At 45.6% G+C, this 12728-nt stretch overlaps 1 protein-coding gene across 8 annotated transcripts in view; it reads left to right on the top strand.

The window, feature by feature from the left end:
* CCDC30 (coiled-coil domain containing 30) overlaps positions 1 to 12728 on the top strand; it is a 106675-nt gene that overhangs the window by 70267 nt on the left and 23680 nt on the right. For all 8 annotated transcript variants that reach the window (XM_056544658.1, XM_056544660.1, XM_056544656.1 and 5 more), the window contains 4 exons: positions 790 to 920; positions 2657 to 2888; positions 3267 to 3443; positions 6724 to 6933. In XM_056544658.1, coding sequence (XP_056400633.1) covers positions 790 to 920; positions 2657 to 2888; positions 3267 to 3443; positions 6724 to 6933 — 750 coding nt within the window. The remainder of the gene's footprint in view (positions 1 to 789; positions 921 to 2656; positions 2889 to 3266; positions 3444 to 6723; positions 6934 to 12728) is intronic.

Here is a 12728-nt window from a genome sequence, read left to right as displayed (position 1 = left end):
AGAGGTTTCATCCCATCCCCGATGCTGTATTTAGTTTAACCATTAAAGGAGTAGTCTAGTGCTGAAAAACTTAGGATAGGGGAAAAGTTTCAGATCACGGGGGGTCCGACCGCTGGGACCCCCCGCGATCTCCTGTACAGGTCTCCGGCTCGCTGGCCACAGAGCGCGTGCTGACCACCGCACGAAGCGCTAGGTGACACGCCTCCTCAATACAGCGCTATGGCAGAGCCGGAGATTTCCGAAGGCAGCGCTCCGGCTCTGCCATAGAGTTGTATTGAGGGGGGCGTGTCAGCTGCCACTTCATGCGGAGGTCGACACCCACTATCTGGCCAGCGAGCCGGGGCCCCGTACAGGAGATCGCGGGGGGCCCCAGCGTTCGGACCCCCCCCCCCCCCGCGCGATATGAAACTTATCCCCTATCCTTAGGTAAGGGGAATAAGTTTTTCAGCACTGGACTACTCCTCACTGGACTACTGGACTAAAAGCCTTAGGCCCCCAATGTGTCCCCTTTTGCAAAACTACAACTCCCAGCATGCCCGGACAGCCGTTGGCTGTCCGGGCATGCTGGGAGTTGTAGTTTTGCAACAGCTGGATGTCCGCAGTTTGGAGACCCTTGCGCTAGATCTTATGTTCCTTCAGAAAAAAAGTTGCAGGGGGAGCCAATGTGGCCAATATATTGTGGTCACTCAGCTTTCCTAGAGTCCTGAAGAGCAAATTTGCCTAGTTACTGTACTAACCTGAGGCATCATTTCATCTGTGCATATTAGTAATATTAACAATGTCTCTTAGTTATCAGAGCTTCAGATTCAAAGTAAAAAGATGCAGATGAGCGAACAGAAATCCTCAGGGGAGGCGAAGCAGACGGAGCAGCAGCTACAGGACAAGATTAAGACCCTGGAGACGGAGAAACAAACTATAAGGTGAATATTTTTACTGCTAGAACACAAGCTCACATACTGCCCTTAGCTCCTATCATTGTTGTGAGATATAAGATGGTTGTCAGAATGCGAGAGGATGAGAATACATCAGCATTCTGCTGTGACAACTGTTTTGCGTACATATGGCCACAGCCTTAAAGGGGTATTCCAGGAAAATGTTTTATTTATTTATATATATATATATATATATATATATACATATATCAACTGGCTCCAGAAAGTTAAACAGATTTGTAGATTACTTCTATTGAAAAATCTTAATCCTTCCAATAATTATCAGCTGCTGAAGTTGAGTTGTTCTTTTCTGTCTGGTAACAGTGCTCTCTGCTGACATCTCTGCTTGTCTCGGGAACTGCACAGAGTAGAAGAGGTGTGCTATGGGGATTTGCTTCTATTCTGGACAGTTCCCAAGACAGGTGTCATTAGAGAGCACTTAGACCGAAAAAATAGTGCGTAGGTCCCAACTAGAGATGAGCGAACTTACAGTAAATTTGATTCGTCACGAACTTCTCGGCTCGGCAGTTGATGACTTATCCTGCATAAATTAGTTCAGCTTTCAGGTGCTCCCGTGGGCTGGAAAAGGTGGATACAGTCCTAGGAGACTCTTTGCTAGGACTGTATCCACCTTTTCCAGCCCACCGGAGCACCGGAAAGCTGAACTAATTTATGCAGGATAAGTCATCAACTGCCGAGCCGAGAAGTTCGTGACGATTCGAATTTACTGTAAGTTCGCTCATCTCTAGTCCCAACCTGAGTAACTAGGTGACTCCATTGGGCCATAGAAATCAATGGGCTCCGCTCCCCCTGTCAACAGTATACATCTGCATCCCACAAGATGCCGACAGATACGACTAACAGGTGCACAAACATAGTATGACCCTTATGTGTATGTGGGCCTATTAATTCTCCCTAACAGCAGGTGTGTAGAAAAAGAAGGATCGGCCATGTTGTATTTCAACATGCTAAATCTGTGGTGTTGAACCTTCGGACCCTAGCTTTTGCAAAACTACAACACCCAGCATGTCCGGGCATGCTGTAAGTTGTAGTTTTGCAACAGCTGGAGGACTGCAGGTTGGACATCCGTGCACTAGAGCCTATGCTTCTTCAGGAAATAAGTTGTGATAAGAGGTGTCTGGCAGCAGCTTATCCCCCCCCCCCCCCCCATTGAAATAAACTGCTAAATAGCTATTAGTTGACTGCTATCTAAAGCTTTATACTCCCAGACAAGGTTTTTTTTTTAAATTATTATTATTATTATTTTTTTACCTAAAGTTTTGCAGATTCTAAATCCGATTTGTTGGGAACTATCTAGACCACACAAGAACTAAATGACTTAAAGGGGTACTGCAGTTTAGGACAATTTATCCTATATCGAAAGGATCTGATCTGGGTGGGGGGGAGGGGGGGGGGGTTTCCGACAAATAGGACCCCTAGTGATCTCCTGCATGGTGCTCCAGCTCTTTCCATGCACGGAGCAGGGGTCTGCACGTAGCCTCCATGCATCTCTATGGGGGAGCCAGATATACCTGAGCACTAACTCATGTATCTCCAGCTCTCCCATAGAGATTAATGGAGGCTACGTGCAGACCCCTGCTCCGTGCGCGAGGAGAGCCGGAGCGCCGTGCAGGAGATTGCGGGATTGGAGATAAGTTTCCCTACACTGCAGTACGCCTTTAACTTGCATAGTACGTAATGATTAATGTGGTCACTTTTTGCAGCTCCGCGCTATCTGAGCACAAGAAAAAGTGTGACATTCTTCAAAGACAGTTCAATGAAGAGCTGGAGGAAGTGAGGAACCTGCGGGAGGAGAACCTGCAACTCAGACAGGAGGTGACAACCGCCAGGCAAGATCTGCAGTCCAAAAGGGAAGAGAATGCGCGGCTTAGGCAGGAAGTTTCCAGGTTGCAAGATCAATTGTCCAAACCATTAAATGTGGTAAATGGAAATAAGGTAAATCCCGCGTTTCTGGATTTGATTTGGCTGATATATTTATCATACTGACAGAGGTTGTGCCAGAACACTGACTTGAGCAGTGTTTCCCAACCAGGGTGCCTCCAGCTGTTGCAAAACTACAACTCCCAGCATGCCCGGACAGCCGAAGGCTGTCCGGGCATGCTGGGAGTTGTAGTTTTGCAACAGCTGGAGGCACCTTGGTTGGAAAACGCTGGACTAGAGGTCCATACATAGATATGTTCAGACAGCTGCTGGGTGACAGTAGATAACGCCAGCAGGTGAGAGCACTGGAGCTTTAGGTGTAACCTGGGCAAACCAAATTCTTGATTTCTCTACATCAGACATCTCATTTTGGTCCTTTGTTGCATTTTACAGCCTCTAGCAGGGGATTCTCTAATCCAGCAGCAATATGAGGAAATCCGTCAACTGCGACAAGATCTCCACAGAGTACAAAATCTCTGCAGCTCGGCGGAGAAAGAGATGAGATATGAACGGGACAAAAACCTGGATATCAAGAAGCAGCATATACTTCTGCAGAAGGAGAACACCAAGGTAGAAATATAGCACTAAACAGGGCAGGCGAAAACTGTGTCCCTCTAGCGGAATGTAACCCACCGCACAGGGACACAGTTTTCTATCTTATAAGCCTGGGGACATAGTTTCTCTGCACATCTCCCAGACTTTCTCCCACCCGCCCACACCGCCCTGCACTCCACAGTCTGTCCTAAGCGGCTGCGAGATGTGCGGACAAACTTCCCCTTCCCGATGAGAGAGGGTAGTGGGAATGGAGTGAGAGGGAGGAGGCCATGAAGCTGAAAACTGTGTCCCTGTGTGGAGGGTCAAATTCCACTACAGGGACATAGTTTTCTTTAGAGATGAGCTAACTTACAGTAAATTCGATTCGTCACAAACTTCTCAGCTCGGCGGTTGCTGACTTTTCCTGCGTAAATTAGTTCAGCTTTCCGTTGGGCTGGAAAAGGTGGATACAGTCCTAAGAAAGAGTCTCCTAGGACTGTATCCAACTTTTCCAGCCCACGGGAGCACCTGAAAGCTTTACTAATTTATGCAGGAAAAGCCATCAACTGCCCAGCGGAGACATTCGTGACGAATCGAATTTACTGTAAGTTCGCTCATCTCTAGTTTTCTTCATTACACCGGCATTATGTTGGATGATTCTCTGTCTGGATTCTTCTGTTGGTGCTCCCCATATGATGTATGGATATATAGCGTGCAAATAACCATACCATACAGCGCTAAAATAGACATTTTATTACATAAATAAATTGTGTATGCAAATATAAGAAACTTTTCATATCTAATATGCCGCATTTTCCAATAATCAGGCACCTTTGCTGCTCTTACCCCTTCCTAAACTCTTCATTTATGTTGAAAAAAAAAAAAAAAACTAGTAAAATGTGTTTTGAGAGATGAGACAGGCTGTTAGCTGAGGGATAAGGTTACATGCTGCCCGTAGAAGATTATGGAGAAGGGAGTGTGACTGCTACTTTATTCTGACATGATACTCTGGACCCCTGTTCAAGGGGATATGTGTTAAAGGGCTACTCTGCTGCTCAGCATTTGGAACAAACTGTTCCGAATGCTGGAGCTGGCGCCGGGAGCTCATGAGGTCATAGCCCCCTCATGACTTCCTGACGTCATGAGGGGCGGGGCTATGATGTCACGAGCTGCCGACTCCAGCGTTCGGAACAGTTTGTTCCAAACGCTGAGCAGCGGAGTACTCCTTTAATAGTGAGGAAGCTTAACAACAACAATTGCCCCAGATTGGGGGGGGGGGGGGTACAACAGTGGCACCAACAACAGTTGTGCCCAATGGGCACTTTTATTATTTAATTATACTATGTGCAAAGTAAAAATATATATCCAGATGCCCGTACTGAATTTGATGTCCTTTTTAGTTCAAGGATCCAGTACAATTGCACTTTTATTCTATTGCAGATTAATATTAGGGATTGACCAATTATCAGTTTGGCCGATATTATCGGCCGATAATCACAATTTTGGACATTATCAGTACCTTGCCGATATGCCGATAATGCCCCGCCCCCGGCCAGAGACGACCGTCGCCACAGCTGCCCCATTGCTTCCCCATCCTCTGGCCACATACCGCCGCTGCCCCATCGCCACCCCCCCATCCTCTGCCCACATACCGCCGCTCCCCCCCCCCCCCCCCCCCATCCCCATCCCCAAGATGGGTTAGGGTCCAAATTATACACTACCAAAAACCAGGGGGGACCCCTGGTCACAAAAACCCTTATTTAGTTCCCACCCCTTAAAACTTAGCTTTTATTTAGCCTTTTAATAAAAGTAGTGAAAGAATTTTAGTGTTGAGTCACTTTAAAACCACAATCCTGTAGCATGCTTGTCAATATTCAAGTCATATGCTCTGTGCACAGGTAGCATCAATTATCACCAGTGGCCTGCAGTAACCCTGGTGCTGCAGCTTATGGGCATGTCATCAGGATCGCTATTTAAATCCTAACAATGCCCCTCTACATGTTTCGTTACAATAGTAACGTCCTCAGGAGGGAAATGGGCATCAACCTGTTTCTACTACTGACACTCTATTTATGCGCCCTGCGTGTCGGGGCCGTCCGCCCCCTGATAGCATACCAGCCAATCAGCGCAGTGATATTCGTGTCACTCTCACATGTGTGTCTGATATACAGCTTGTTATGACAGCCTCCTGCCCAATCCCGATTCTCACCGTCTCAGACGTCATCTGTATGTGCGCATCCTCGCTGGGGAACCACAGTTGCCCCATTGCCTCCCCCCCCCCCATCCTCTGCCCACATACTGCCGCTGCCCCATCGCCTCCCCCCATCCCCAATGTTATAATTTCCTGTTCCCGGGGTCCGCGATCCTTCTGGCTCCTGCGCTATTGCTGTACGCTGCATAATGACGAGTGACGTCCCCAACGCACCGTCGCCGTCAGTGTGCACAGTGACAGTGCAGGATGCCGACTGAGCCAGAAGTATCGCGGACCCCAGGAACAGGTAATTATAACATTGGGGATGGGGGGAGGCGATGGGGAAGCGGCAGTATGTGGGCAGAGGATGGCGGGGAGGCGATGGGGCAACTGTGGTGATTAGACTCAGGACCCCAGGACAGGCTGGGGGAGAGAAGCGGGTGGCGGCGGTCTCTGGCCCAGCAAAAGCCGCTGCAGTTCATTGATTTAAAGCGCCCGCTTTAAATCATTGATCTGCAACGTCTTCTGCCCCGCCGGGGGTGGGGGGGGGGGGGGGGGCGAATAGCCGATAACTTATACCGATATTCTGGTATAAGTTATCGGCCATCGGCCTGAAAGTTGACAGATTATCGGTATCGGCCCAAAAAAAACGATATCGGTCGATCCCTCATTAATATTCAGGGAGAGGATATTCAGTGCTGTATTAACAACACTGACTAGTGGCAATTGCTTGCAGCGTGCACTTCACTCTGTATTTAAACCAATTGTGGATAGTGGTGCGAGTTAAAATCTATATGCACTGCTACATCCTACATGTTTCGCCACTTGACGTGGCTTTCTCAAGGATGACAAATAGCATCACTATAGCCTGTCACTATATAAGATGTATATGAAGATGGATTTATTGGGGCAATTTCATTCTCTAAGTGGTTCTTTTTAAAGAGCCAAATTGAGATCCTGAAAAAATTACCCCTCCCTCTAGACTTCTTAGACGCTTTAGGACACCTTCTATATGCATACCTATTATTGAGTGTGTATATATATATATATATATATATATATATATATATATGTATGTATTATTGCTAATGACATAACCTATAAATTAATTTCTACCATCCTCAGCTAACTGCAGAGCTGAATCAGGTTAAGCAGAAGCTCGCCGTCATGACTGCCACTTGCACTGGTCTTGAAGTTGATCTGGAGCAGCAACACCATGCGCTGAAAGAAATGGAGCTGGAGTTACTTAAGAGGAACCAAACCGCTAAAGCATTGAGCAGCTGGCAGGAGAAGCTGGAACATGAGAAGTGCCGAGCTATGGAGGCAGAAAAAATGGTAAGAGAAATCTACCAGATCTTAAAGCGATTAATATAAATCCACTGAGGATCATCTGCCAAATTAAGGGGTCTGCGTTACCTGAAACTTTATCATTCAAATATGTCCAAAGTGTAGAAAGGGAAATGGAGATTTCCTTGTCTGCTTCACATTTTTCAAGGCTGTAACATACATCTAGAAAGCTGATATACACGCTATATTTGATCCTTTGGGTTGCCAATTGGAGGCTGAAAGGTTTTATTTTTTGGCCTGCTGCCAGTATACCACAAGATAATTACTAGAATACACTGTTCTATACTTCAGAATCCTTAAAAAGATGCCATACACTGTGTGTTTAACCCCTTAAGGACGCAGGATGTAAATGTACGTCCTGGTGAGGTGGTACTTAACGCACCAGGACGTACATTTATGTCCTGTGCATAACCGCGGGCATCGGAGCGATGCCCGTGTCATGCGCGGCTGATCCCGGCTGCTGATCGCAGCCAGGGACCCGCCGGCAATGGTCGACGCCCGCGATCCCGCGGGCGTCCGCCATTAACCCCTCAGGTGCCGGGATCAATACAGATCCCGGCATCTGCAGCAGTGCGCGATTTGAATGACTGATCGGATCGCCCGCAGCGCTGCTGCGGGGATCCGATCATTCATAACACCACACGGAGGTCCCCTCTCCTTCCTCCGTGCGGCTCCCGGCGTCTCCTGCTCTGGTCTGTGATCGAGCAGACCAGAGCAGAAGATCACCGAAAACACTGATCTGTTCTATGTCCTATACATAGAACAGATCAGTATTAGCAATCATGGTATTGCTATGAATAGTCCCCTATGGGGACTATTCAAGTGTAAAAAAAAATGTAAGAAAATGTAAAAGTAAAAAAAAAGTGAAAAATCCCCTCCCCCAATAAAGTAAAACGTCCGTTTTTTCCTATTTTACCCCCAAAAAGCCTAAAACATTTTTTTATAGACCTATTTGGTATCGCCGCGTGCGTAAATGTCCGAACTATTAAAATAAAATGTTAATGATCCCGTACGGTGAACGGCGTATACGAAAAAAAATAAAAAAAAGTCCAAAATTCCTACTTTTTTAATACATTTTATTAAAAAAAAATATAAAAAATGTATTAAAAGTTTTTTATATGCAAATGTGGTATAAAAAAAAGTACAGATCATGGCGCAAAAAATGAGCCCCCATACCGCCGCTTATACGGAAAAATAAAAAAGTTAGAGGTCATCAAAATAAAGGGATTATAAACGTACTAATTTGGTTAAAAAGTTTGTGATTTTTTTTAAGCGCAACAATAATATAAAAGTATATAATAATGGGTATCATTTTAATCGTATTGACCCTCAGAATAAAGAACACACGTCATTTTTACCGTAAATTGTACGGCGTGAAAACGAAACCTTCCAAAATTAGCAAAATTGCGTTTTTCGTTTTAATTTCCCCACAAAAAGTGTTTTTTGGTTGCGCCATACATTTTATGATATAATGAGTTATGTCATTACAAAGGACAACTGGTCGCGCAAAAAACAAGCCCTCATACTAGTCTGTGGATGAAAATATAAAAGAGTTATGATTTTTAGAAGGCGAAGAGGAAAAAATGAAAACGTTAAAATTAAATTGTCTGAGTCCTTAAGGCCAAAATGGGCTGAGTCCTTAAGGGGTTAAAGGGGTACTCCAGTGAATAAACATTTTTTTTTTTCTTTTTTGAATCAACTGGTGCCAGAAAGATAAACAGATTTGTAAATTACTTCTATTTAAAAATCTTAATCCTTCCAGTACTTATCAGCTGCTGTATACTACAGAGGAAGTTCTTTTCCTTTTGAATTTATTTTCTGTCTGACCACAGTGCTCTCTGCTGACACCTCTGTCCATGTCAGGAACTGTCCAGAGCAGGATAGGTTTGCTATGGGGATTTGTTTCTACTCTGGAAAGAAATTCAAAAAGAAAATAATTTCCTCTGGAGCATACAGCAGCTGATAAGTACTGAAAGGATTAAGATTTTTTAATAGAAGTCATTTACAAATCTGTTTAACTTTCTGGCACCAGTTGATTTAAAAAAAAAAAAATGTTTTCCACCGGAGTAGTTCTTAATTATAATTTCTTGGTCTGTGTAATTATTATTATTTTTTTTCCATTTCTCAAACGACGCTTATACACATATCCAGGGGTCAGAATCAAGGTGGTCAGTAGGTGAAAGGGACATTGTGGTTGACTCCAAATCTGGGCTTTCACAGTCAGAAGTCATTTGCAGCAGGATCTGTTCTGCAGCACTTGGCGGGTCAGGGTGATTTTTTTTTTTTTTTTTTTAAGTCTCTTCCTTCCCAATTCTGACATTTTAAAAAGAGGCTCACGTCTTGACCAGAAATGTTGGCCAACTGTAAGGGTGGGTTCACACCACGATTTTGCTATACGGTTTTAGCATACAGTTTCATTAAAAAAAAAAAAAAAATGTATGCAACCGCACAGAATACAGTGCCCATAGACTTCCTATTCAAAACTGTACGCACCATAATGTATACGGTTGTCTCCGTTTTTCAAACCATACGCTTTTTTACTTTTTTTTTTTTTTCCGGACAGAAAACCGTGGCATACCATGGGAATCAATGGGAACCGTACAGAACCGTAAGTGCGTTCGGTTCCATCCGGTTTTCACCATACAGTTTTTGACTTTGCACAGTTTTTTTATCTTGGAATTTCAATCAATCAAACAAGTGAAACTTTATTCATAATGGAGTGAAAAGTTAAAAACGTACAATGACCCCTCGACCTACGATGGCCCCAACATACGATAATTTCAACATGCGATGGCCTCTCAGAGGTCATGGCATGTTGAAGGCAGCATCAACATACGATGCTTTTGTATGTCGGGGCCATCGCATAAACGGCTATCCTCCAGCGCAGACTGCTTCAGCTGCCACCGGATAGCCGTTTACGGTGCCCTGTGTGGTCCGCTGACGATCACTTACCTGTCCTCGGGGCTCCGGCGCGTCCTCTTCGGGATCCTCTGCATCGTCGGCGCTCTCCATCGTCGCCATCATGTCGCTGAGCATGCCGTCCCGTCATCCAATAGGAGCGGAGTACGTAGCGACGTGATGGCGGCGACGGAGAGCAAGGATGCTGGGGAAGCAGAGGCCTTACCGGAGCGTCGGGGACACCCCGGGGACGCGGCAACAGCAATGGACGGCGACATCCAGGGCAGCGGTGACGAAGGGTGATGGGCCGGAGTGGCGGGGACAGGTGAGTACAACTCCCTATACCAGCGGTCTACAACCTGCGGACCTCCAGATGTTGCAAAACTACAACACCCAGCATGCCCGGACAGCCAACGGCTGTCCAGGCATGCTGGGTGTTGTAGTTTTGCAACATCTGGAGGTCCGCAGGTTGTAGACCGCTGTCCTATACTTTACATTGCACGGATCCCTCAACATACGATGGTTTCAACAAACAATGGTCCGTTTGGAACGGATTACCAGCGTATGTTGAGGGACCACTGTATAAGTTTTTTTCTTAGAAAACGGATGCAATCGGACATCATTTTTCAAACCGTATACGGGTTAAAATCTGTACATACGTTTTGATACAGTTTACTGCTGTTTTGAGGAATCCTTATTGTTCATCAAAAACCTGATACGGGAACTGTATTGCAAAAACATGGTGTGACCCAGCCTAAGAGGCAATTTCACAAAGTGTAGGTGCTGTAACAGCAGACTTCAGCGGACTCCAGAGCTCATCGGATCAATCTTGCTTCATCCCGAGCTCACGTGAGGTATTTTATTTTTTAATAGGTGTTTATTAAGTTTTTGACCCCTGTGTGACATAATTATTACTTTTGTGCGTCTTTTTGATCAAAATGTCGCGCAGAGGCAAGTAAGAAAGCGATGAGAGAGATAAAGTGAACAAAAGAAATACGACCACCCGGCCGCCTAGAACATCTGCCAGCTACGTTGTGCAACTACAACTCCCAGCATGTCCGCACTGAAAGAGCATGCTGTGAGTTTTACTTGCAAAACATAACGGCATGGTGATGAGGTCGAGTATACCTGCACCTGAGCTGGCCTGCGTACAGAAAGTTTAAAGTACTGGTTTGGACTTTGACAGTGAGCCATCTCCAAATCCTGACTGTAGTCAGTAAAAATTCATTTATAAAGCAATATTTTAGAAAATGTAAGTGAGAGCCGTCAAACACCTGGGTACCAGGTTAACAAAAGAGAGGTACTGCTTCGTGATTTGGAGGCTGACACTAAGCCAGTGGTCTCCAACCTGCGGACCTCCAGATGTTGCAAAACTATAACTCCCAGCATGCCCGGACAACCAACGGCTGTCCGGGCATGCTGGGAGTTGTAGTTTTGCAACATATGGAGGTCCGCAGGTTGGAGACCACTGCACTAAGCCCTGTTAAGAATGCACTTCATCTATAAAAAGTTGAAAGTACATATATATAGATTTATAACCCATCCCCCCCAAAAAAATTTTTTTTTAAATAAATAAAATACAAAATATGTGTATGTATGTGTGTATATATATATATATATATATATTGCCCCCCCCCACACACACAAAAAAAAATAATTATATATATATATATATATATATATATATAATCCCAAAATACATTTTTATATATATATATATATATATATTAGGGGTGTGAATCGCCAAGAATTTGGCGATTCGATTCGAATCGCGATACCAGTGTGACGATTCGATATATCGCGATATATCGCGATACCGTCTAGGTGACGATACATCGCGATATATCGCCCACCTGGGAGCATTCATAGATCCCAATAGACGCCGCTGTCAGCTTTGACAGCGGCGATCTAGTACTCCGGTGCTGCAAAATAAAATAAAACGCACTTTATCTTACCTGCCAACGAGCCCGCGGAGCTCCGGTACAGGTGTTGGGTCTTCGGGCTGTATTCTTCTTACTTCCTGTTAGTCCGGCACGTCACATGGAGCTTCAGCCTATCACCAGCGGAGGCGGGACATCGCTGCGGCCGGTGATAGGCTGAAGCTCCATGTGACGTGCCGGACTAACAGGAAGTAAGAAGAATACAGCCCGGGGACCCAACACCTGTACCGGAGCTCCGGGGGCTCGTTGGCAGGTAAGAAAAGTGCGTTTTATTAAAAATTCCACATCCCTAAAAGAATCGATTCAAAAATATTTTGAATCGATTCTGTATCGGCAAATGAAAAATCGCGATTATCGCGAGAATCGATTTTTTCTTACATCCCTAATATATATATATATATATGTGTGTGTGTATATAGTATAAATTTGTGTTATATATTATATATTATCGGCCGATAATCAAGATTTTGGGCATTATCGGTATCGGCAATTACCTTGCCGATAAGCCGATAATGCCCCGCACCGCCCCCACCGCACTGCGACCGCCCCCCCCCCCGACCCCCACCGTAGTGCTGGGCAGTATACCGGTATGGATTTTTGCCCATACCGCTATACCAGTCGGGCCCCTCCCCCACCCTCCGAGTCAATAAAAAAAATTAAATAAACTTACCCGTAATGGGGGTGGTCCGGTACATCCATTCTTCCTTCCTGTAGTGTCCGGCGCCATTCCGGGTGAAGGGTGCACCGGTCCGGGCTGTCCTTCTCCGGTGGTCATCTTCTCCACTCCGGGCAGGCTCCGGCCTAGTACGCTGCATAGACGCCGCTGCGCAGTGACGCACCTGACGTCACTGCGCAGCGTCGTCTATGCAGCGTACTAGGCCGGAGCCTGCCCGGAGTGGAGAAGATGACCACCGGAGAAGAAGGACAGCCCGGACCGGTGCACCC

The sequence above is a fragment of the Hyla sarda genome, chromosome 10 (assembly GCF_029499605.1).
Source record: "Hyla sarda isolate aHylSar1 chromosome 10, aHylSar1.hap1, whole genome shotgun sequence".
NCBI classification, from domain to species: domain Eukaryota; kingdom Metazoa; phylum Chordata; class Amphibia; order Anura; family Hylidae; genus Hyla; species Hyla sarda.
The sequence above is the reverse complement of the archived record's forward strand: the minus strand, read 5'-3'. Positions and strand labels throughout refer to the sequence as shown.